Source organism: Protopterus annectens, chromosome 4.part1 (genome assembly GCF_019279795.1).
Source record: "Protopterus annectens isolate FY-2018-M chromosome 4.part1, PAN1.0, whole genome shotgun sequence".
Classification (NCBI taxonomy): domain Eukaryota; kingdom Metazoa; phylum Chordata; order Ceratodontiformes; family Protopteridae; genus Protopterus; species Protopterus annectens.
Genome location: NC_056734.1, coordinates 478590638 through 478616889, shown reverse-complemented (window position 1 = coordinate 478616889; position 26252 = coordinate 478590638). Strand labels below are relative to the sequence as shown.

The 26252-nt window shown below is 42.4% G+C and overlaps 1 protein-coding gene across 1 annotated transcript in view; it reads right to left on the bottom strand.

Moving 5' to 3' along the window:
- TFRC (transferrin receptor) overlaps positions 1-26252 on the bottom strand; it is a 661121-nt gene that overhangs the window by 591436 nt on the left and 43433 nt on the right. The window contains exons 6-7 of the mRNA XM_044070291.1: positions 16055-16148; positions 636-755 (exon numbers count right to left, since the gene is read on the bottom strand). Of these exons, the coding sequence (XP_043926226.1) occupies positions 636-755; positions 16055-16148 (214 nt within the window). The remainder of the gene's footprint in view (positions 1-635; positions 756-16054; positions 16149-26252) is intronic.

Sequence of the window (26252 nt, the reverse complement as noted above, 5' to 3'; positions counted from 1 at the left end):
TACGTCCCATGCCCTTCCCAAAAATAAAACTTCTCCACACTAATGATCAAGGCATTGTGCACGTGCTGTGCACTAACTAGATGCATGTATACACAACGTACAACAAAACCAATGTACATTACATAATCAGACCAAGCGACATCCAAAACTAAGTTTCTGAAAGCGGTGGGGGCAAGGAGGGAGACTCCCTCCCTGTAACCCCCAGATCTGGAAAGTCAAACAAAGCAGAGTTGGAGAAAGGGCTACATCCCTTAAGCAACAGTTTCAGTGTCTCACCAATACACAGTATGCACCATCGTTTTGTAGTTTAGGTCAACAGCACCACTCTATCCACTGACATTCAATTACACAGCAGAGACTGCGCACACTGTTAATGCACTCCAGCAGATCAGTACAAAGTCCATCTTATACACTTGTATTAAATGGAGTGCATTAAATCAAGTACATATATCCGGAACACACTACTAGGTCATTAATGGCCCCAAATACTGGACATCAATGAATGGGATCTCAAAGCATTACAATAACCCAAAATGTACAACAACAAGTCATATGTTACACTAATCTAAAGACAGTGTAAACCTTGGCTAAAAACAGCTATGAAACATTCTCCACGTGTACATGTGCAACTGTACCTTCTCAGCAAAGGAGTTTTTCCCTGCCCGAACAAGGACAATACAGCCATTGATGTTGACATTCTGAGAAAGAAGCTGGAAGTCTTCTTTTCGACCAAAGTTTGCATATACCAGTTTGCCCTATAAACATTTAAAAATACATTAGAGTGCTACAACAAAATAGGAAGCCCCTTAAAGCAGAAGTCTCATTCTACAGAACTTTTTATATTTCCCACAAATGAAAGACAAGACACAAGTTAAAAAAATGTTTTTTCTTTGAAAGGATAAAACCTAGAAAACTTGTGGTTCCCCTAATGGGAGAAGTCTGTCAGGTAATCATCCTTAACTCTAGCGTGTATTATGTGGAGAAATGAACAGTTTTCAGTTAACATTCATGTGTAGTACCCTCTAATTTAAATCATTCGCCATACACGGCTCCATGTAAAAACAGCCTTTTCTTCCTTCTTGCATTACTTTTTCCACTAACCTGGGATGCTGCAGTATCAAAGACTTAACTATTTCTGAAATCCTCTACCTTTACATAGTTTCTCAATACCTGAAAAATTTCACCAGTCAACCACTCTAAAATCATTATCTACAGTTCTAAACTTCCCAAACATTTACCATCTCCTTGCATCATACTTGCATCTTGGTATTAACAGTTTGCACAGTTGACTTAACTTGTACAGTAATGTTAACTACCATAAACTGCTTTTGCTACAAACTGTTGCTGACAGTTATCGCTATACATGAGCTAACTTATGGTTCATATAAATGGCACCAATTAGATTGTCACATTTCTGCACATCTATATATGATGTGGCAAACAGTAGTAGAGATTAGAGTTAAAGTTCTTGGCAGGGAAACCTGCAAGTCTTCTGTGCATGGGTTCTCTTGGGAGTACTGCAGCTTCCTCCCACATCCTAATTACACGAAGTGAATGGGCGATTCACTTTCTAAAAAGCTTAGTGTATGCTACGTGCTGTGGAACACAACCTGGCAATTACTTTAATTCCCTACTTGCTAAGTTAGGGTGCAGAAGCTGTCCATGGAATAAAATGTGACGCAATCCAACAGCATTGAGGAATACAAGCTGTATACTGTCTCATGGGGTTATGTATGGGACCCCCCCCCAAAAAAAGGCGGTTAAAAAACCACAGCTCCAAGCTTCTAGCTTCACTCTGCTCCCTCATCTTCCTCTCCCACACTTTCTAGTTCAATAGTAGCAATTCAGTCAAAACAGTCCATGGTCTAATGCACTCTGAATAGGCCCTGAAAATAAGATGGGTCAAGCACTTTCTATTCAAGCCTCTACATATATAAACCCTTAAAATACTAAAAAGCAAGACAAAACTAGCAAAACCACATCACGTTCTAACAGATATACATTCTTATGTGTTCGATCCATCTCTGAAAGGTAACAGTTCCCCTCATTCTTCCCCTCCGAGGCTCAGATGCTAGCAAAGCAAAATATCTGAAGCCAGTGCATGTCGTGACATGATCCATTGGCAGAATATGCCAACCCCCAAAGTCCAGCAACTTGCTCTTGACCTGTGAATCCACTTTTCCCACCTTCCACAAAAAGGATAAAGACTAAATGGTGACATACAGGAAATCCCAATTATGTCTAGATGGAAGGGCCTCTAAAAAACAAAGGACATCAGAATGGTATATAGGAACCTATCAAGGCCGCCACTCAAAGATAATTTAATATATTCTGAATGCATTTGCTGTATACTTGGTGCCACGGCCTGGAAAGATAGACTATAGATCCAGATCACGTGCTGCTAGCACTAGAGAAGTGACGAGACAATGGCTGATCACCAGTCTCAACACTATGGAAGTAGTACAGTCTGCTACTATAACCCAATGGGGGCTGGACAGAACCATGAAGGCTTGTACAAACAAGGGGAGACAGGTCAGATGGTAAGCAATAGTTGCACATTCTGCACATGTGCATGAACTTGGCTTCAACTACAGGGCAAGAACTGCAGTCTTGCTTTGCAGATTACAAGATCAGAGCAGGGAAAGAAAACCAAGCTTGGCAACACTCCCAATTGCTACTTGGATGACAGCCCTTGACCAGTCAAGCTCTTGCCATACACCAGTAAAGTGTCTGACAAAACTACCGATCTGGAAACTCATAGCTCATAGGAAAAGTGCCCCTGTTGGAAATCTCATTTTTCCAGTGTCACGTGGCTGTTCTCTCTGGGTCCCCTAACTTCATGGCAGTCTGTGCCAGCTTCAAATTCTTTACGGTCTATTGCAAGTTTGTAAAGGAACCCAATGAGCCAGGAGTGTCTACCGGGTCCCCACTGCCAAGGAGATACTGTCATTAAACACCACAGGTTGGTGGTTTAGAAAGTACTATTTGTTTGGTTTCCTTTTGTTTAGCTGTTAACCATTTAGGCCAAGGACTGTGCCCACGCCAACCCATGATATAAGAATTTGAAGTTGGCAGACAACCATGAAGCTACTGAATCCAGAGAACGAAGCCATTTAAATCCAGGACAGAAAAGTGCCCCTGGAAAAAATGCTTAACACTTCCAACAAGGACAATACTACACAGTTTTTAGAGTGGTGCATTTTCCAGAGTTTTTAATTGGATCCCCAACCATGGGAAGGGGATCTACCTCCAGGATTTGGTTTGAAAGGTACTATATGACATCAGTAAAGTGAAAAAGCTAGTTAAATATTGCTGCAGAATGGGGACCTCCAATAGTGTTAAGAGGGGAGCAGCGAGTAGCACAGAAATGGAGGAATGAGAGAACAAAACACTGGAATGGAAGAAATTATTTAAGCCATCAGTTAAAGGGAGAATTGCAGAAAAAAGTGATTTCATTTATCAAAAACCTTTGTTGGTGGGTTTGACTGCAATGTATTCCAAGCATGTATATCTAAGGATGGAAAGACACTAAAGACAGGTAAAAAAACACAAAAAGTCCAGTATAATATACTACAGAAGGCCTAATGAGCGTGCTTAGAAAGGTAGAAAAAATTCTCATTTATTCCTACAGGAAAATATAACCAACATAATTCATTATCCCAAGGCAAAAGCCTACGACACATCTATTCCAGAAAAAAAGTTATGTACTCACCATTACGTTCCATGTTGGTAGTCCATCTCACCCTTCATTTTTACATATGGGTTCGGAGCAGATCCTCTGCTTCGACTCGACAGATTTACAAGCTCTAAGACCTCTGGCTCACATGTGGCCAAGCAGGAAACCTGTAGTGCACCAGTACAAACCCCTGACCTTGTTTGCTGCTCACTGGAAGAAAAACACCCATAAAAAAATACTAAAGGGCCTTCAACCAAAGATAACCAAATTGTATCCAGATCTTCCAGGAGGGAGAGTTGGTAAAAATGAAGGGAGAGATGGACTACCAACGTGAAACGTTATGAGAGTCTATAACTTCATGTTGTGTAGTTCAATCTCCTTCATTTTTACATATGGGACAGCGTCCCTAGCACCTTATTTTTGGGTGGTTCACTGGAAAATACTAAGCACCATGAAGCCAAAGGACGTTCTACCCCTGGAAGAGAAATCCAATTTGTAATGTATAATAAAAGTGTGAAGGTTAGCCCACGTAGCTGCTGCACAATCAAGTGGGACCCTGGCTTGAAAAGCTGCAGAGGTATACAGTGACCTGGTAGAATGAGCCTTGATCCTGCAGGGTAAAGGTCTGCCCTCCAAACTGTAGATAAAGGCTATGCAACTGGAAATCCAATTAGCCAGTGTCACTTTTGGAACTGGCAAGTCCAATCTGGAGTCAGAAAAGGAAAACAGCTGATATTATTTCCTAAATTTCTTGGTCCGCCATAAATAAAAATGCAATTGTCTATTAACGTCCAGCTGATGAAAAGCATTCAGCTGCATTAGTGATTACGGAAGAAAACTGGGAGTTCTATGGATTGATTTAAGATAGCAGGGGAACAAACTTTGGGGACAAAGGAGGAATTAGTACGCAGGGACACCCTGCCCTTATGAAAGATCAAATAAGGTGGCTTAACAGACAAGGCTTGTAGCTCTGATACCAGTCTAGCTGACATAATAGCTACCAAAAACAGTCTTCACAAGACAAAAATTTCAATGAAAATGTGTGAAGGTTCAAACGGGAGAGGTCAGTTTGGACAACAAACTTTAAATCCCAAGAAGCCAAAATGTTCTTGCAGTGGTGGTCTCGAGTGATTACTTTCAAAAAGGTCTAGCATAGCTTGAGACATTAAATTATCTGGAAACCCCAAGTGAAAGTGAGAGATAGCCAACTGGACTGATAGTAGCGACGGCAGCTCCTTCTTGAAAAAGCTCAATTCCAAAATCACAGGGACAGAAGCAGTGCAGGGAATCTACATTCATTTTCTGTGCCCAAATAGAAAATTTTATATTTACTGCCATACAGCCTCCTAATTGAAGGTTTATGGGAGGACATAAGTGATACTGAGGATGATGCACCATGAAGTCTGACTAGGGATGGAACTGGAGCAGCCATGCTGTCAACCTGAGGGTGTGGATTGAGGGATGTAGTGAACCTGACATGAGTCAGATCTGGAGCAGAGTCCAGGATCCAAGGGTCGTGGGCTCAAGAAAAGGGAACCAACCCCGACAAGGCCAGTAAGGAGCAATGAAATCAACTTGCTTCCCAGCCGACTTGCTTTCTGAATCACTTTGGAAATGGGAGGAGCATACAGAAGTCCCATGGGCCAATCATTAGCCTTTGGGTGTCTCCCCAGAGGGGGAATGAGGGGAAAAATAGCTGCTGCATTTGGCATTGCCTGGGCTGGCAAAGAGGTTGCAGAAGGCTATCCATTTGTGGAAAATCTGTGCAGCTGTTTCCTGTTTCAGAGACCACTCGTGAGGCAGTAGGATTTCCTGGCTGAGCTTCTTGGCCATCACATTGGTCATCCCTGGAATGTACGTTGCAACCAGAAAGCGCTGGGAAGAAATGACCCATTCCCAAACTTGCATGGCCTCGACAGTGGGTTAAGACCTGGTACCACCCTGTTTGATATACCAAACTACCAACATGCTGTCTGACTATCGCAATAGTCCAGAGAGGAAGGTCTTGAAGTGCTTGCAATGCCAGAAGCACCGCCCTCATCTCCAGAACACCGATATGCAGGGGAGCCTAGTGTTCTTGCCATGTGCCTTAAAACAGTCCTGCCGAGATAATGCCAATCCCCACCTGATCTGGGAAGCATCTGTGGTCACAGCAGCAATGGGTTGAGCATGAACAAAGGGGGTGCCCGTGAAACTGGTTGGGAGCTATCCACCAAAAGAAGGTCCTTCAGGCATGATTCTGTCAGCAGGATAGGATGACTCAGCAGGAGATATTGGAAGGACCATTGGGAAGACAGAAGCCACTGGAGAATTCTCATGTGCAACCTGGCTAATGGTACTAATAGAATGGTGGAAGCCATTGTCCCGAGGAGCTGAAGAACCCACTTCGTATTGACCATATGCAACAGAAAACGATGTTGAATTTGAAAGAAAATTTTGTACCCAGTCAGCAGGGAGACAAGCTGTCATGTTCAGTGTCTACCTCTGCACCAAAAAAATCAGATTGAGAGGACAAAGCAGATTTTTCCCAAATTATGGAGATCCCTAACTGAGCACAAAGTTGAATAGTTGCGTCTGTTTTGGAGGAGGAGATGCCTGGTGTCACTATTGCCATGCATTTGAACACCCTGGTGGTTGTGGTGAGACCAAAGCACAGCGCACGAAACTGATAACTGACTCAGAGCCAGAAGCGTAGATGGCTCCTGGACACCTTGTCCATTTTTATATGGTAGTAGGAGTCTGAGATCTGGAGAGCACATCCAATAGTCTTTCCCTAACAACGGGAGCATAGACTGCAGTGTTACCATTCGAAACTTGTCCTTCACAGATTTGTTTAACCTGCTTGGAGGTCCAATATTGGTCTCCATTCTCCGGTTCGTTTTGGTACTAAAATGAACATTGAATTAGTTCCAGATCCTAGCTGGTCTGCTGGGACGGACTGGATGACTTTAAAAGCAACTTGTTGATCTCCCCAGTTGCCTGATCCCTGAGAGTGGGTGGTACATTTGGGATCTTCTTGGGAACAAATGGAAGGGAAAAGGGAATGATATAGCCTCTGAAGGAGGATTCACCCTGTGTGTCCGGAAAGACTCTCTGGGACTTAACACCCCTTTGACCTTTGGGGTGGGTCGAGAGGGAACAGTAAAACTTACTCAGTGCGAGCAAGAAGGAAAGACTCTGCCGTGGGAGTATGTCCTTCACCTTGGAACCAAACAAACAATGAGGAACCATTAAATGGGGGCATTGGCGTATGTAGACTTGGAACGGTTCCACAAAATTACCCAAGCGCATCCAGGAGTGACGCCTCAGGGCAACCCCCAAACCCACTGCTCTACTCTCAAACAGCCGCATAGGAGATAAGCTGCATGGAGGAGTTAACTATAGAATTTAAGGTGGACAACTGAGCAGAAATCTTGTCAGGGACTCCCTCAGTACACGCACCTTGTATAGACAAACTCCTTGAGGAGATCCTCTAATCTCGTGAAGTGAGATACATGATCGAAGGGTAAATGCCACTGAACTAGATACACTTTCCAAATCTGTCCATCTGTCGAAAACCCTTATTTGGCGGATGAACAGAGGAAGTCTCCGCCAGCTCCTTTGTGGCCACCACCATGGCATCTACGGGAATGTGACCAACTTTTCCAGGAGGGGCAGACAAACTTATTGGGTCTCCTGGGGACTGGCTCCACGGCATCAGGAGTATCCCACACCTTTCGACTAACTAGATCCATTAGTTCGTCAAAATGGTGGAGACACCAAAGAGGCAGAAGATCGAGACCCGAAAGCCTTCAGGTACACAGACTCATCAGAAGGGTTGACAGTGGGCCAGTCGCACATCTGCTTAAGAATCTCCAAGATGTCCACGAAGGAGATAGAACGACTTGGGGGACCCTTCTGACTGAGGTTAGTGTCCGGATGTCAAGGACTCATCCTGGGAGTCATACTTCCTCTTACATAGGGCATTCTGGGGAGGCCTCAGAAGAGGGGGGCCACCAGCCGATGGCTTGAGGCTTAGGGTCTCTGTAGTCGAGAGACGTGGGGCAGAGACCAAAGTGGGTGCCCAAGGGAAGATTGCTCGCACCACTGGTAGGGGCTGGAGAATTCTCAAATGCCGACCTCTCCGGCTCTGAAGACCCCCTGCTCCGGAGAGACAAAGGTTGATGTCAGAGCCAGAGCAGTCGGCTCAGAGATAGATGCAGGGTCAGAGCTCACCCTGGCCGATGCAGAGAGGAAGGCTCTGAACCGAAGATGGATTCCAACCCTCCCAGTCAGCGCTGACAGGAGAGCTTCGGCCCCTGGACACAATGGAAGGCACCAAACGTCTGAGTCGAACACGTCTCAGAAGCAGCAACAAAGGGAGCTGGAACCAATTGTACCTCTGGTGGCACCAAGCACTCCAGCTCCGAAGAGCCAATATGGCTCGGAGGAGGAATAGCAGACAAGGGCAAAGCTGGCTAGAGTGGCTCTAGAGCAGACTGGGTCAGAGCAAACAATTAAGGCAAACTACTTCAGGAGTCTCAACACTACCCTCTCCACATATTCCAAAAGGCTCCTGGAAGATCTGGAAGACATAGTAGGGGATCTTGATCTAGGGGGGCACTGGAGACTAACACTGAAACCGGTAGGGAATCCACAGACCAGCTCAGAAGCAGATTCAATTGCTGACTCAATCGGTTAAGAGACCGGCTCCGAAACACTTTGAACCGACTTGACACCACAATAGTACTCTCCTTCAGCGCCGAAGTCAGTGGAGTCGAGGCAGACTGTTTAGAAGATGGCTGACACCAGCCGGTGCCAGAGAAGGCCTTTTTGAAGACAGATTTGCCAGACTTGGAGGAAGCCGAAGAACTGGATAGAACTGCCTCAAAAGATGGTTTTGGTAGACCCTGGAGTATAAGCTTGTAACACCCTAGGAGAGGAAGCATGGCAGAACAAGCACAATCCTGCAGGTGGATGGCTCCTAAACAGTAGACAACTGTGTTCATCTGTTAAAGACCTCTTTTGGGAGCATTTCATGCACTTAAAACCCGAAGGTTTGTGCTCCTTGCTCTTTAGACATTTCACACACACGGAAAAGTAAGGAGGGGAAGAGGACTAGGTCCTCAAACAGCCAGGACTAGCCCTACAGAAGTACCACGAGGACTAGGTCATCTAACTTAACAGGCCTAGCACGGAACAGAAAATAGGTCTAATTTAGAGAGACCAGAAAACACGCACACAGAAAACTGTACATAACTGGGACAAACGTGACTACCATACCCATGGCAGACAAACATCGTATATGCATCTACATCAGACCTGTCCTACCACAGCTTTTCTAAGCTGCCAAAAATCTCTTGTTTTCCCACTTTACTGAACTAGAGTAGTCCAGTTTCAGAGTTGCTGATCCCTGGGCTTTGTTTTTAGTTCCTGTTACTGATCCATTGCCTTATTAGGAAGGAGGGAAGTTTCTTTGCTTACCAGTGGGAGTGGGAAGCACTGAGCGGCCTTTTTGTCCGATTTGGTGAAGTTTCAGCCAGAAACTAGTAGTCCATTGGTCGTTTTGGGCCAATTCCTAGCTCCCTTCAGCCCCCTGCTATAAAACACGCTAAACTGTACTGCTGATCTAACCAGCATATCCTATAACTGAAAAGTTCATCTCTACTTGATTCCCAAGTAGACTATTCTCTATCTGTAAAGCCTAGCACTTACTCCTACGGTACTTGCACCTTGATAAAGCACTCTTATTATAGATAGTACCCCACCAGCCCAAAACCCACTTCCCCCGGAGTCCTTTGAAAGTTCTTTATCTACTACTTCTAGTATGTCGAGGGATCAGTTGCTAGTGTCCTCTCCAGCTCAACTGGTGAACCTGGGAATATTGAGGCAATGTTACAATTGCCTCATGTACACAGACAATCCTCTCCTTCTCCCACAAAACACAAATACATGCGAGAGATGCAACTATACGGCCAAACTGGAGGCTGAGCTCTCTCAACATAGGACTGGCAAGACCAGACAGGAGGAGAAGGCAACCACACACAATACATACCCAGTCACACATGGTACCATCACAACTTCAAATCATACACATACTCACACAAAGACATACTCTGAGGCTCTGGTCAAAAATTTACCAAAACAGCAGAGGCCACCAAAGCAGACACCCAAACAACTACCACCTCACGACCCAACACATGCAACACATAGACCACACAGTCAGAGTGTCAAACAGTCACAGCCCTTAAGGCCAAACAAAATGCCAGACACTTGTCATTGGTGATTCCATAGTCAGGCACACTGAAGTCCCGCTCACCAGACTGAGTAAGGAGAAGGTCACAGTAAGCTGCCTGTCGGGCGCTAGAATCCGCCACATAACGCAAGCACTCAGGTCTCTCAACAGCAGGTACAAGTACGACTCAGTCATTGTCCACGCTGGTGTCAACGACCTGAGACGTACCTCCTTGGACTACATGAAAAGGGACGTCGAGGAGCTCTCTGATTATGTAGCCCAGGCAGGTATGACCCTGACCTTGAGCAGTATCCTACCTTCACCTAGAATGATGCCACAATACAGTGATAAGATGATCAGCTTTAATAATTGGCTTAAATTCTGGTGTCATTCAAAGGGGATCCAATGTCTGTCTGCCTGGGATGACATGCTGGACAAGCCACGCTGCTTCAAGGGACGGCTTGCACCTGTCACCCTGGGCTTCGGATATTGGCAAAGGCTCTTGCCACCCCATAGTGCCTTTTTAGGCATGGCTCAAATTCTAAACCTACCACCCTAGAACACCAAAAGGAAAAAAACTAAGGGTAATGCTGCTCAATGCCAGAAGTCTCAATCTCAAGATGCACGCACTCGAGGCCCTTCTCAATATGGAGAACATAGATGTCTGTGCTGTGACAGAAACCTGGTTCAAGGCTCCTGAGAGCACCCCAGCACTAACAGGTTTCACCTCATATCATACGTTCCGGCCCCAAAATCCAGACAACACCAAGAAAGGAGGGGGGGGTGTCCATATTCATAAAGGACACCCACACCTCAAGGTTGGTGGCAACGCACGATGCATCGGAGACCATCCAGGTGCAATTAACCATAGGCAAGACTGCTCTGCAATTTGTAGCATGTTACAGGCCACCCTCTCAAACTCAGGAACCTCACATGGCCTTCCTGAAAACATTGGAGGGATAAATGTATCTCCAAACACCATCATACTAGGTGACTTCAACTACCCTAATATAGACTGGGAACACTACTCAAGCCCGAACACTCTAACCCAAAGATTCCTGGAGTTCATAAACTCAAATGCCATGGAACAACTAGTCACCATCCCCACAAGAGGTGAAAACATACTTGATCTCATCATCACGAACATGGGATCAAAATGTTCAACACCGGAAGTATACCCTCACTGGTGAGATCAGATCATAAACTAATCTCGCTGGAGGTCCTCATCCCGCCCCACCTGAAACAAAAAGACCACAGTGAAAAACTTCTCAAAAGCCGATTTCACACTTCTAAAAACTAGTGTGGTCTCCTTTAAGGCCCCTGAGCCAGTGGTAAACATTACTCAAACTGCTGAATCACTTACAAATGCCTTCTACCAGCACCTACAGGACTGCATGGATCAGGCAATCCCAAACAAAACTAAGACTCTCTGTACCAAAGGCAAGCGTCCAGTCTGGTGGACCCCAGCCATAAACAGGCTCTACAACAAAAGGAGGAAGCTACTACAAGATAGAGCAAAATCCTTGAAAGGTAAGACACCTTTGATCATAAGTAAAAAACTAAGAGCTCTCATAAAATCATCCAAGGCAAATTTTGAGAGAAAAATCGCCAAGGACTCTAAAGACAATCATAAGGCCTTCTTTAGCTATGTTAAAAACCTAGGAGGAAACTCCCAGATATGCTCAGAATTAGTTCAAAATGTGAAAATTACTGAACCTATACACATTGCTAACATACTGGCTGACAGGTTCAGTGCAAACTTCTCCCCCCCCTCCCCCCCAAAAGGAGAGATATCTATTCCAGAGGATTGTAGCCCCCCAAACATCTCCAACACCCAGGTGAGAACTGCCCTCACTAAGGCAAAAAACACAGCATCCATGGGACCGGATGGTGTCCCCGGCTGTGTGCTTCATGAACTCAACGAGGAATTAAACCCACAGTTAGGACAGCTGTTTAATCTTAGCCTCACCTCAGGATACGTACCCAAGGAGTGGCGTACGGCGACTGTGGTCCCACTTCATAAGGGCGGTGCCTCCACAGACCCTGGAAATTACAGCCCCATTAGCTTGACAAGCCTTATCTGCAAAGCCATGGAGAGGATCATAATGGAACTCATAAATAAAGACATAGGGAACTTGCAGACTTTGGATCCAACCCAGTTTGGCTTTGTCAAAGGCAGATCCTGCCTCTTAAACTTGGTTGACTTTTTCGAGACAGTCACCAAGGCCATTGATGAGGGAAAGGCAGTCCATACAGCCTACCTCGACCTGGCAAAGGCCTTCGACACAATACCCCACTCAGGTATCATCGAAAAACTCATCAGCTTGAATGTAAACCCATACATCACAAGATGGGTTGCAAACTGGCTAAGCGACAGAACCCACAGGGTCAGAGTTGCTGGAGCCATGTCAGACAAAGCCTGTCACAAGTGGTGTCCCACAGGGCTCAGTCCTGGGTCCACTCTTGTTCGGCATCTACTTTTCTGAAGTACAAGCAAACACAGGAGGGTTATGGCTGACAAAGTTTGCAGATGACTGCAAACTGGGCGCCATAGTCGAAAACACATCTGACACAGATATCCTCCAGAAGGGCCTCACAGAAACGGATAACTGGTGCCAGAGCCATGGCCTGAAGTTAAACGCCAAAAAATGCATAGTCATACCCTTCGGGAAAAACAAGGTTACCCCTAGCTACCATATAGGTGACAATCCACTGAGCACAGAAAAAGTCATCAGGGATCTGGGGACCCAAGTTGACAGTAGTCTTCGTTTGACACTCATGTTGCTAAAGTAGTTAGGAAAACCTTCTATATCGCCCACCTGATCATGAAGGGATTCACATCTAGATCAAGGGAGGTCATCGTCCCCCTGTACTCATCACTCATTAGACCTATGATTGAGTACAATGCCCCGCTCGAATGTATCTGACCAGACACCTGATGCAGCTTGAAAGGCCCCAAAAGTTCCTCACCAAAAGGATAAAGGGTCTCAAAAATATGTCTTATGCTGCCCGACTGAAAGAACTCCAGCTTTATTCAGTCTCATACCGCTTGCTCAGAGGTGACCTGTGCCTGACATATAAGGCCATGTCAAACCCAGATTTGATGAATATGCTTCACCTCAAAAAATCTAGATCCCTCAGAACCACAAGGGCGGGAGACTTAAACCTTGACACGGTTATAAATAGAACGTGCTGGAGGGACAGATTCATCACCCAGAGACTCTGTATGCTGTGGAACAAAATCCCGGTACATGTGAGGCAGAGCACCTCGCTGGCCTTGTTCAAGAGGAATCTTGACCAATGGATGGGAGATCGCAGATATACCCCAGGGATTACTTCAGTGTCACTGCTTGACAGAGGCACAGAAAAATGATAGGCATAGTTTTTATTCAAACTAAAGGGGTGGCGAAAGCCACATAACTATGGGCTAGGCTTATAAATGCCCTTGGGCAGATAGCCTAGTATGAACCTATGAACCTATGAACTATGTGGAACAATTAGAAGAAAAAACTAACTTACTAAGGGAGGAACTCCAACCCTTAGCAAATAACCAGTGGAACCCTGCCAAAAATACCATCGCAGATCAAGGAAACTAAGCTGCCAATAACGGTCTAGAAAGACAACAGAACAGGAGCCCCTGTTAACTATCAGCAGAAAACTGCCACAAACTACCTAAAAGGAAAAAAGCGCAACGGCGCCTACAAGAACTCTAAACTGGCACACAGGATACTAAACTAACAAGTTTAAGCTAAGAATGCACCAAAAAGGGCAAACTACTGCCTAACATAGTATCACCTTACAACACCATAATAACCAATACAACACTTAGAGGCAAGAGAAGCAAACTGAACTAGTCGATGCAGCAAATGAGATCTGGGGTTTGTACTGGTGCACTATGGGATACCTGTGTAACCACGAGCGAAGTTAGCCACATCCGAGCAGAGGATCTGCTTCGAACCAATATGTAAAAATGAAGGTGAGATTGGACTAAACATCTGGTGTTATTCATAACTCAAGTCTGTAACATGGGCTGGGACAAACGTGACTACCATACCCATGGCAGACAAACATCGTATATGCATCTACATCAGACCTGTCCTACCACAGCTTTTCTACAGCACAGCATTCCTGGCAAATTACCAGCTACCTGTTGTAGGCCATGGCACAAGCATATACATTTTAGCATTTTTTGGAAGCCAACACTAGCAGCAGCTAGATCCCTGGTGGAACAGCCCTTCAAAACAGGTGGTTTTGGTGAGGATTAAAGTTTTGTGCTTGAGAAATGGAACCAAGACATCTACCTTGACAGAATACATATACAGCCCAAACCATTAGATTATTACCTGGGGATTGTCAACTACCACAATGTACCTCTAGTTACAGAAGTGACAGCATGAAGTTTACAGATTTTACAGCAACGGGCAAGCTTGATGCTGGATTCCAAAGCACTTGTAGGGGGTGAATGCTCCAGTGTGGCCACCCAAGCTTCACAAGACCATCACTGTAACAAGCTTGCTTCACCTTCTTACATAGAAGCCTTAAAGTTATTTCTCAGTTTCGGAGCATAAGAATTCTTTGGTGCATTACAATGTCAACATCTAGCATGCCATCTGCTTAACCACTGCAATGTGCTCTCCAGAAGCAGAAACTAAGCTAGCCTCTTCCCAAACTTGTGGACCACCAAACACAGCATGCCAAACTATGAGAACAGATAGCAGTTCAGAAGTCATACAGCTAGGAAAAGCATATTCCTAGAGAAACTTCAGTGCAACCATCCAGATCAAAAATTAGACATGCTCTTTTTACAAGGTCAGATCCCAAAGAGAAGAAAGGTTCAACAGGTAGGCAAATATGTACAGTACCTTTAAGGAACTGATTAGCCAATTTTACCCTCTACAAAGCTGATGTACAGAAGTTGCCAGAGGGAAGGACACTGCTCATAGCTGTAGCACCCACCACCATTCCTATTGAGTCCCCTCCCTGTTAACTACACAAAAATGTAGGCATCTTATGGGACATTGAGAATTGGATGCCCATAAATGATAGGATAACACTCTGCTCAAGAGTAGCAACAAGTATCAGAGGGTAGTAAGGCATACCTCAGAACAGTACTCGCATGTAAATGTAATGGAGTAAGGCATACCTCTTGACACTGCACTCATGGAGTACAACACGTACATCTTCAGGTACAAGGACAGGTAACAAGATGGTAAATTTTAAGTTGGAAAAATGAGGGAAGAGGCTAGGGCCTGCACAGAGTCCTTGCAAAAGTCATGAATTCCAGTGCATTTCCCCATCTGCACAGGGAATCTCAAGATGAGAAATTCAGAGCCGGGGGGGGGGGGGATTCTGAGATGAGAGACCATGAGCATCTCAGTACCAGGTTACCCAAGGCAGCAGCCACAACTGCAGTTGTCTAAAGAAAAATAATAGCCTTGACACCTTTCTCAAGTTGGTGTATTTTGCAAAATGTCTGTGGTTGCTGTTACTAGACGCTCGTTACATTACTCAAACCAAAGCAGTTCTAGATCTTTTCTGGAATGCCACTGGCTACTCCCAGTTCTAAATTCTATTTTTACAGGAAAAAAAAATATTTTCCATCGATAACCAACAAGAAACCCAGATGCTGCTAATGGCAGGAAGGAACTTGGGACTCCTGGTTGTAGTGGCCTCCACTCAGTGTATAAAGGAATCATTCAGTGCACTATTTTACTCGCTCAAAAGTAGTAGTCATTTTACCAAAGTGACTTTCAGGACAGACTAACCAATCTTTCTTGTAAAATCTTAGTTCCTTAAGCTCTTTGTACAGTGTACAAAGTTAAGGCAGCATCAGTTTAGTTAGAAATTCTCTCCTAACTACCAAAGCATTTTTTTTCAACAACTTTTAATGTAAGGCACAAACCTCCCAAGTACAAGGCCTGTTCTCCAGATGACAGGCTGTTATGCTACGTAGACCTGGCTGCCAAGCCACAAAATGGGATTCCAACTATTCAGACCGAAGTCTTTCTAATGCAAGAGCCAAAAAGTAGTCTAATGCACATACGTGCAGGCAGCAACCAAAAACAAAAATTGCAATTCTAGTGTTTAAGTATCATGCAAAACGTGAAGTAATCCCTCCCAAACATCACCTCTACAAAAACAAATAGAGTTACAACTACACTCACTTCAGGAGTTCCTTGAGCACTGTAGGCCAGATAAGCAGATGGTGTTTCAACCACTTCTTCTGGATTCAGAAATGTCACTTTATTTGGCAAACTCCTACGAGGTGAAAAAGTTTAGATTTAGGCTTCACTTTCAAAGTGCATAATACTTTTGTTAAAAAGCACCATTAAATGCAATAACTCAGTGCTACTAAATCCAACTAATACAATTACCTTACCAATTCAGACACTATAGAATTTTTGTTCATGCTATTGAGAAGCCTTAGAGAACTGTGCGCTACTGTAACCCCCCCCCCCCCCCCAAATTTATACCATACACAGTTATATACATGCAAAAACACTAGGCAGTTTTAACTAAGAATCTCTTGTGAATTTATCACGGATGGGAGACAGGAAATTCATCCCGGGGATCACAGTCACCCTGCTAGACAGGGGTCCAGGGAAGTAAATATTGTGGGAAGAAATATCCAGGGAAATTATGGCTAGGCTTGTACAGGCCCTAGGGCCGATAGCCTAGGGCCAACCTATAATTGCTGAACTTATAAAAAGGACATTAATATGGTTTGTAACAATCTTGCTACTTTGCTAGATAGAACTAGAATGGATTCTTGTCTTGGAGACATTCAAGACAAGATTATTGTGTTGGAAAAAAGAATGACCAAAAAATGCACAAAATTCAAAGAGACCTCCGCGATTTTGATAGAGGCAATGTATATTTGTACAGAGCCAATCAACGCTCATGTTAGTCTGCACGTTTACCTAATGCTTTAAACAGAGACGATAACAGACGGGTCAGTACTACCAGTGCTGTGTCTAACCAGACGCCAGATAGACAACCCTGTATTTGAGTTACGTGACTTTCCTGATTTACCCTCGCCTGCCAACCAAGATTTTTTTCATGAACGCTTTCCTGACCGGTTTCGTACAGTCGGGGAATATGGTCAACAACGAAAAAGAGGTTACGGAGAGCAGGAATATCAGAGGGGAGGACCACAACGTCAATGGAGAGACAATAAAAGAACAAAATGGTACTAATATTTGTCTTACTAACACTGTGGTTAACTTATCTGGTTGTCTGGTATCTGACAACATTTTGTCTATACTGAATTGTGGTTTGAAATTTGTGCCGACAGTATTGCCCAAAGTACATGAATGTAAAGTAGAATTAGATTTGTAAGGAAGTTGCATTTATGGTACTATTTTAATAATGTACGCAATGAAAAACTTAGCGACGGTATTGGGCATGTTAATACTGAAAGTATAGACTTTGAAAGTGACTCCATAGTCTTGTGATTCTTTTGTTTCTTGTATTAGTGATCTAAATGCTTATTGTCCCATCGATACATCTAGTAATTTTATGCCTCCATTTTTTCATGAGGGAATAAAAAAATTTCATGCCATGGTGGATTTTGAAATTGAGTATTTAAGAAATTTAGAATAATAATATTCAATATAATCTGTCTAAACAAGAATGGGTGGAGCTACTACAATTCTCGAAACAGTGTTGTTAAGCCCTCTGATAAGGGCAACAAAATAGTGATAATGCATCACACAGTATTTAAAGATGTGTTTAGACTTATTAAAACGATGAATCTGTATACTGTATAGTTCAAAAGGATGCAATAGAACAAGCCAAGGAATGTTAATAACTTAATTTCTAAGGGCTTGCGGTTGGGTTATTGGACTGAATTTGATGTAAAAAAGAAATAAATATTAGTTGATGTAGGTCCTGCATACTTTTACTGCCTACCTAAAATTCATAAAAATTTCAGTAAACCTCCGGGTAGACCAATTGTTTCAGCCAGAAAACACTTTCTACACAACTTGGGAGTAATATTACATCAGGTATTACTTAAGTTGTTTGTCTACCATCATATAAAAGAGATTCTTTTGATTTTTTGAATAAAATAAAGTATCACATGGAATAAAAATATGTATTGGATTACATTAGATGTGGAGTCTTTATACTAGTATCCAACACAAATTTGGTTTAGAAGCAATACATAAAAGTATGGGGGACCCATCCTTTCACACATTATGTTCTTGATTTAGTTCAATTTTGCCTAGAAAATAACTTTGTTTTGATAACATGATTTTTCATCAAATACAGAGGACAGCAATGGGTGCTCCATTTGCACCGATGTATGCGAATGTATTTATGGGCTTGGTTGAACAAGAATGTATCCATAAGAATGAATTTGTACATAAATGTTAAAATGTACTATAGATACATAGATGATTTGATTTTTCTGTGTGAAGATGGTTTCAACAACATAAATAAATTTGTAAGGGAAATTCAGCAAAATAGATTTAATATTTCTTTTGAAGGACTACAATGCGGACATAGTTAATTTTCTGGATATTAGGTTAATAGGTCAAAGTGGCCATCCAATAGTTACTAGTATACACAGAAAGTTTGGTATGCCCCATGATTTTTTGAAGGCCACTAGTTGTCATCCTACCCAAACTATTCGATCCTTACCATATGGTGAATTAAGGATTTCACGTTTATGTAATGATAATGTATTCCTACGGGAAATTCAATTAAAAGATGTTTTTGAGAAGAGAGTATGATGCTAGATTGCTTGAAACTGATATTCAGAAAATAGAATTAAGATATAATTTACAGAATATGGGTTATATTGGTTATAAAAATAAGGGTAAATGTTATACTGAAAATAGAATTAATAATTTTGATAAGAATATTTTAGTGTCTACTTATATTTTTAGTAGTCATATTAAAAAATGCATATTGCATTTCTGGGCATTTTTAAAAAATTGAGGAATTAACTTAATGGTTAAAAAATTAATTTTTTCATATAAAAGAGGTAGGAGTATTAGACACATGGTAGTACATACAAAAAATTTTAAACCAGAATGTAAAATATACTATCAAATTATTTCTGATTTGGGTGCGTTTCCATGTGGAAACTGTAGTATCTGTACAAATATACATAGAGTATTTACTATGTATTAATAATGTTAGGTTTACTCCTGATGGAATATACAATTGTAGGACACAGAAGGTAATTTATGCAACTAAATGTGGGTGTAATAAGTTTTATATTGGTCAAACAAAAAGGATGTTCAAAGTCAGATTACCTGAACATTTAAGGGACATAAGAAATAAAAAGGTAGAGAGCCCATTAGCACTACATTTCCGTGTACATCATAATGGAATAAGTGACAGCTTGCAAGCGACTATTTTACAACAAGTAGCTGGTACTGAATTAGATGGCCATATGGCTGAACAGTTACTGTCAAGTAAAGAAACTGTTTTTATTTTAAAATATGGCACTGTTACCAAATGGATTGAATACAGAGTGCTACTGGAAGAGTGTGATTTAATTGCCGAGGCGCTAGAGAGAGCAAAATAAATCTGTTTTGGTATTACTGGTCTTGTGGTTTTCGTTAATCTGCCTTCTACCTGTTGTTGGATTCCAACCTATAATTACTCCACTTCCTTTTAATGACCAATAATTTGTTGATGCATGTGAACTGTGCACTGAAATTTGTATTTGTTAGGTCTTACAACTAGTTTAATATCTTAGCTGGCACTGGGTCCATTTTTCAGTACAGTCTTACAGCAGGCAAACTGGACTCCAGTGTTAGTCAGCTCCTCCTTGTCCACAGGTGTGAAGGACCAGACACCTGGTAGTGCAAGGACTACCCTTCAGAACCATAAACAGGACCGTTCATTTTTCTGGGGTCCAGAAGGACCAGCAGATAAAATCAACTTTGCGAATGCCTATTGTTCCAAACAGCGCACACATGGCTGCTGAAGAAAAACTCCAGGAAACCATGTGCATCCAACAAAAGGGAAATGGGAAGGTAAGGCAGTGTGCTCAACTATCATTGCAAGTAAACAGGACTTCTGTAACTATGTTAAAGTAGATTCTCAAGCTTACCCAATCCGAGAGGAAGGACAAGGGGGTCAGGAGTCCCTAAAAGAAAAAACAGAGCGGTCTTCGCGAGGATTTAGAAAAGGCATTCATCTTGTAATGCCTCAAAGGCAAGTACAGAGGACCAAGTTGCTGCCTCTAAGAATACTTCAGTCCACAGCTTTCTAATATGCCACTGAAGAGGAAAGGCCCTATTGGAATGTCCTTTCACCTTGCAATAGTGTAAAACATCCAAAATGACCACTGGAACCATGACACAGATTTAGTGAAGTGCTTTTAGTCTCCACAATAGTAGACTTCCACAGACAAATAAGTTTCCTTCATTTAAATACAAGTCAGCTGGCTCTAATTAAAAACATTAAGCCTAACATACTTTCACAGGACATCACTGAATACAAATGTACAAATCTATATCTATACACAAAAACTCATCTTTTTAAAATAAATTTCACTTATAAATTTGATATATATATAAAAAGTGTGCATGTATAACTAAACTACATAAATTGTTGTTTGGGGAACAATGTTAAAATGTAATTAAATTTAAATGTTCTAACGTATTAAGCTTTTCAGCTTCAATACGCACACAACTGAAGTTAATTCATTTAAACCTGGAGGGGTGTAAGAATTCAGTCGGAGTTGCCAGAGAAGCTCCTGCTTCTCTAACAATAAATGTTAGGGCCCTCCTTTTCACTGGCAGGAACTTGACCCATCCTTTTCACTGGCAGGAACTTGACCCATCACTTTTGAAAAGTGATGTGTTGGGTTCTCTGTGCAATGCCTAGCTAATGCATTTGTTGAAGTCTTTTTCCGAATGTGGTAAGTGTGCTCGTATATTTTCCCTTAAATCTCCTGTCTTTCCCACATAAAACTGGGCAGACCCAACAGGCTGCTAGGCAAACCACAGATCTAGAATTGCTATATCTAACTTTTACTTCGGATCTACTGGTACCCATCTCCAATTTACTTCCAGTTATGTATTTGCAATTGCAACTTCACATTTATAGGTACCTTCTATTCTACAAAATGACTGGGTCCATTTCTAAAATGTTTAGATTCTTACCTTTTCTGTAAACAAGTTGGACCATTCCCTAATTTCTCAGACTTCTTGACACAGATTCCAATTCCTTCTTAAAATACCTTCAATTTACTTAGCCTCGACAAAATGGGGTAATAAAACTAATACATGGTTTCTCAATGATCACTCTACTTTGACTGGTAACTGTGCTAAATTGTTAGCTGGGATCATCATTAACCTCTACTGGGTGTACAGAGTGGGCAGACATTAGAACTGGTTTATAAAACCCTGTTTTATACTGCACTTCATCAAAAAGAAAGGACTAAACTGTGGGTAACCCAGATTCAAACATTTTAGTGTTTCACATTCATCTAGAAAAGCACAGTCCTCTAACCATCCATGCTGCCCAAACTGGTCTTTCAGCACCGATCTTTTCTGGTGAAACTGATGGCAACTCGAAAAATGTAACATGGTATTGGAGTACACAGGTTTACGATTCTGGCCACAAACCTTTACTCGGTTTTTCTTTAACTCTACATCAAGGTAGTTTAGCTCCCCCCGCATTTGGAACCAACTATTTCAAACATTAAAGTTATTAAAGAGGATATAATTTCCTGAAATAACCTAACTTGTGTGTTGCTTGCACTATGGAATAGCAATTTTTCCACTAGGCATTCTATCCCTTCCATAACATCAACCGTCAGGAACCTTACATCTTCTTGGTACTAGAGTTCATTTACAGCTGTCAAAAAGGACCAAGAGTCTTTCAAACTTGCTTTTCTTTGATCATACTACTTCAAAATAGAATCCACATATTTGGCACAAGCACAGGTGATAGAACCCCTAGCATTTACCAGCACCCTCATTTACCAGTGCCCTCATTGGTGAGTTAAGTTGGTCTTTATATACTTTAGGTAAACCAAATAAAGTCAGGTTTTGGACTCAGACCATTAAATTTGACCAGCTTATGTCAATCAAGCTTTAAATGAACAAATCATTGAAAAAGTTATGAATCCTTTTGTAGACTCCATTCATTTCATTAATGCTTGATTTTCCATAGGTATTACTGTCCACAGTTTGCATCCTTGACTTAGTCATCAGTATCCATGACAACCAGCCCACCCCTCCTTTGTCTGGTTCAAGTACACGTACAGGCAAATCTTTAATTGAATTTAAGGTTTCAACTCCCTTTTCAAAGTTTAGACTTCACTTTTCTGTTTCTCTGTAGGTGCCTCAAATCAACCTCGCACAGATGTTTTAAGTTAATAAAGGGTGCATTGGTGGGTTAAATGTACTAGATACCCTTGATTTGTTATTCATTTGAACGCTCTTGCCAAAAAGTAAAAGTTCAACTTGTGTATAGTTTAAGATCACTTAAAGTATCCGGTAATCTGAAGTGATGGTCAGGTACAAAATTCAAGCCCCTACTAAAGATTTCACATAGTTCAAGGTCCAGATCAAAGTTTGAAAAATTGTAAAATCTCCACTTGCAGAGTAAAAACAGTAGGTTTAGCAGTTACCGGATTAATTTGTTCTCTTCCTTCCTGGCCCCCTTCCCCTAGTGTTGCATTTGGGTCTGTGGTTCTGGCCGTTGTTGGATAAAGTTTGTTCCTGTGAAAAGTTCTTGTACCCTGTTCTCATTGTTCCCCTGACTGTGGGGTGAATAATTGACCTCTTCTGACCCTTGTACCCAGTTAACCCTTTGTTGAACATCTGTTTGTAACGAAGATGCATCAGACAAATAACCCCTCTATCCTGCCTACAAGCTGAGGTTCCTGGTAAACCAGTGAATTTCAAGTTTCTTCACTTTAATTTCAGCATGTTGTTTCTTCACTTTAATTTCAGCATGTTTAGCTGTTGGGAGGTAAACTCAAATTGGTACCTTAAAAAGTCACCGTGTGCTCTAATTTCCAGGTTTAAGTTATCATTGGTTAAATCAATGGTAAACTTGTAATGTTTACTCATTAATTCCAAGCAGTGTTTGTTAAATAAATCTATTAAGTCAAAGGGTGTACCTGCTTCCAACCCTGACAGATATTGCCAGGATCCAAGTCCCTTCGGTACAATCCCTTCCTTTTTACATTTTTTCAAAGTATCGAATTTCTAGTTGTAACTTCTTCGCTTTCAAAGATTTTTGGTCCAAATCTTTTAGTAAAGAAAAAGGTGGTCCATTTCCTTCTGACAATGGCTCCTTTACGTTCTGTAAATTGCAATGCAAGGCTGGTTGTTAACCAGGAAGTGACATCAGGAAGCCCTATGACATCAAAAACTGCTACCATATGTTAGATTTCCAATACTGAGACCCCCTCTGGTTATATAGAATCAAACCAGATTCTAAAGTGTTGCTAGAGCTGCCAGTAGCCATATGCAAACAAACCAAGTAATCCAAGACACCATACCAAAAATCCAAAAAAGACCACTGGAACCACGACACGTATACAAAGGACGCAGACTGTTGGACAGTAATACTTATGGTAAATCAAGCATACCACAGGATTCATAACTTTTTCAGTGATTTGTTCGTTGAAAGCTTAAGTGACAGAGACCTTTATTTGACCAGCTTAAGTCCAAAAACCCTGACTTATTTGGTTTACCTAAAGTACAGAGACCAACTTAACCCACCAATGAGGGCATAGGTAAATGCGAGGGGTTCTATCACCTATGCTTGTGCCAAATATTTACCATAATGTATAGCAATATCTGCCGGGGTTGGAAGCAGGTACACCCTTCTTTGACTTAATAGATTTACTTACACTGCTTTGAATTAATGGAATTTATGAGTAAACATTACAATACATTAAGGTCTAAATGAACTAGTACCAAGAAGATGCAAGGTTTCTGACAACTGATGGATAAAAGGTTGGCAGGTGAATTGTTTGGTTAAGAGCCACACTGGAAACCACCTCAGGCATAAAAGTAGGATTTGGCCTCAGACACCTGTCTGGGTAAAATATGACAACAGGCTCTACAGCCATGAGGGCCTGTAGCTCTGAAACTCTCCTTGAAGTAATTGCTAGTAGCCGAGCTGTTTTCCATAAGAACTTTATATCTGCAGTAGCAGCTGGTTCAAATGGAGGCAGGGTGACATTTTCCAACACATAAAAGGGGTCCCCATGCAGGCAATGGTGATGATCTAGGAGGCCTTAAATTTTTGGCCCCTCTAAAATAAAGCTTTAGTAAAAGAATGAGAAGATTGGTGGCTCTGTATTGTAATGAGCCTAAATGGCAGAGGCATGTATTTTAATTGACGAGAAAGATAGGCCTTTGTCAAGCATCTCAGTTAAGTACTGGAATATTTGGTTCTGCTGTATCAGTTCGCGGTGCTCTATTCCAAGCACAGAATCTCTTCCATTTGTCAGCATAACATTTTTATTACTAGGCCTTCTGGCTTACAAAATGACATCCATCACAGCTTTACTGAGAGGCATTTGTATGACTACATGATCAGCCATGCTGCCAGGTTCAGAGTCTGTAGTGGATTGTGCAGCATCCGACTGTTTTGCTGGGACAGTAGCTGTGGTCTGAGGAAAGGTGCAAGCTGGGTACAGAGACAAGTTCCTTAGGATTGTGTACCAGTATTGGCAGGGCCAGTCCGGGGCAATCTGGCTTCTCGTCTGACTGAGGACCTTGGGGGAGAAAGGTGTAAATGGATAGGTTTTTCCAACTGAAGGATAGGGCGTCCACTTTCCATGCTCGTCTGTGATAATTGAAAAGATTCTGCACGAGGACTTGATAATTGAGGGGAGTTAAACAGATCTAGGTCTGGGCTCCCCCATTTCTCTGTAATCATGCTGAAGACTTGTGGATTTAGTTTCCACTCGTGAGGGTCCATAAGGTTTCTGCTTAGTCTGCCAGAGTGTTCTGTTTTCCTGGCAGGAATTGAGCTTGAAGATGTATTTGATAGGTCAAAGCTGTGTCCCACAGTGCCATTGTTAATCTGCAAAGAGGGTAAGAGTGCGTGCCCCCTTGCTTGTTTATATACCACGACTGTGGTGTTGTCCGTCTATCAGTAGTTGTCCTGGATGAAGCCCTTGAAGGCTGTTAAGGCATTCTGAACAGCTATCATATTTCTGGTTGATATGTAGATGCATTCACTGCATATGGACACAAACAAATGCATCTTCCTGCCATGTGGGCCCACCCAGGCATAATCTGATGAGTCTGTTAAGGTTTGGCTGGCAGGGGGTAGAGTGAATCGCCGTCCCATGTTTTGGTGACATGCCTTTGCCCACCATAGAAATTCCTGTTGCAGGCAGGGAATATGAGGAATAATCGTTTCCAGACTGAGAATGTTGTTAACACCATAAACTTTTTAGGTACCATTGAAATTTCCTCATATGCAGTCTTGCATATGGAATTGTAGAATGCAAGATGCCATGAAGCCCAGAAACTGCAGAATTTGTCTTGCAGAAGACTGGGATTTTGTTGCCAGTTTGAAGTAAGAAGTCAGTTGCCTTTGCTTGTTTGGCATGAGGTAAGCCATCTGGGCAGTTGTATTTAAGCTTGCACTGAGGAATGTTATCTTGAGGGTACCAGCTGTGATTTTTTTTCGTTTGTGTACCCTAAGCATTTTAGAAGCCTTTTCACAAACGCCAGGTGTCTAAGTGGGTCCTTGTTCGCTGCTTGAATGAGACAGTCGTCCAAGTAAGGATATATCTATATACTTTGAAAAATGCAACTACTGGTGCCAGGCACTTTGTAAAGACCCTGGGCGCAGAAAACCAAAAGGCAGTGCAGAGAATTGGTAATGCATTAAGCCAGCCTTGAATGTGAGGTATCTTCTGCACGATTGTCTTACTGGGACATGCAGGTATGCCTCTTGGGTCTAAAGTCACCAGCCAAGCATTCTTGCCTAGCATGGGCAGAAGCTGCTACAAAGTCAGCATTTTGTAATGTTCAGGTGTGCTCAAAAATCAATAAATCCAGTATTAGTAGTCAGGCCTGGTCTTTTCTGGGTACCAAGAACAGTCTAGTAAAAACCCTGTCCTTTCCTGTTCTGCTACTGTCTGAATGGCCCTCATACCCATGAGGGACGTTACCTGATTGTGCCTCTGCCCATTGATTTTTTGGCAGATCTGGCCAACCATATGCCACTGGCAGAGTGTGGAAATCTGTATACCTGTGATACGATGTTTAGAACCCACTTGTCCTGGGTTAACTGCCACTTGAGCAAAAAGTGCTAATTTCCCCTTATAGGTGATGCCAAAAGACAAGTGCTTGGTGTAGGCGGAGGGAAGTAATTGTGATTGCTTTCTGTAGGTTTGCGCTCTCTCTCCTCCAG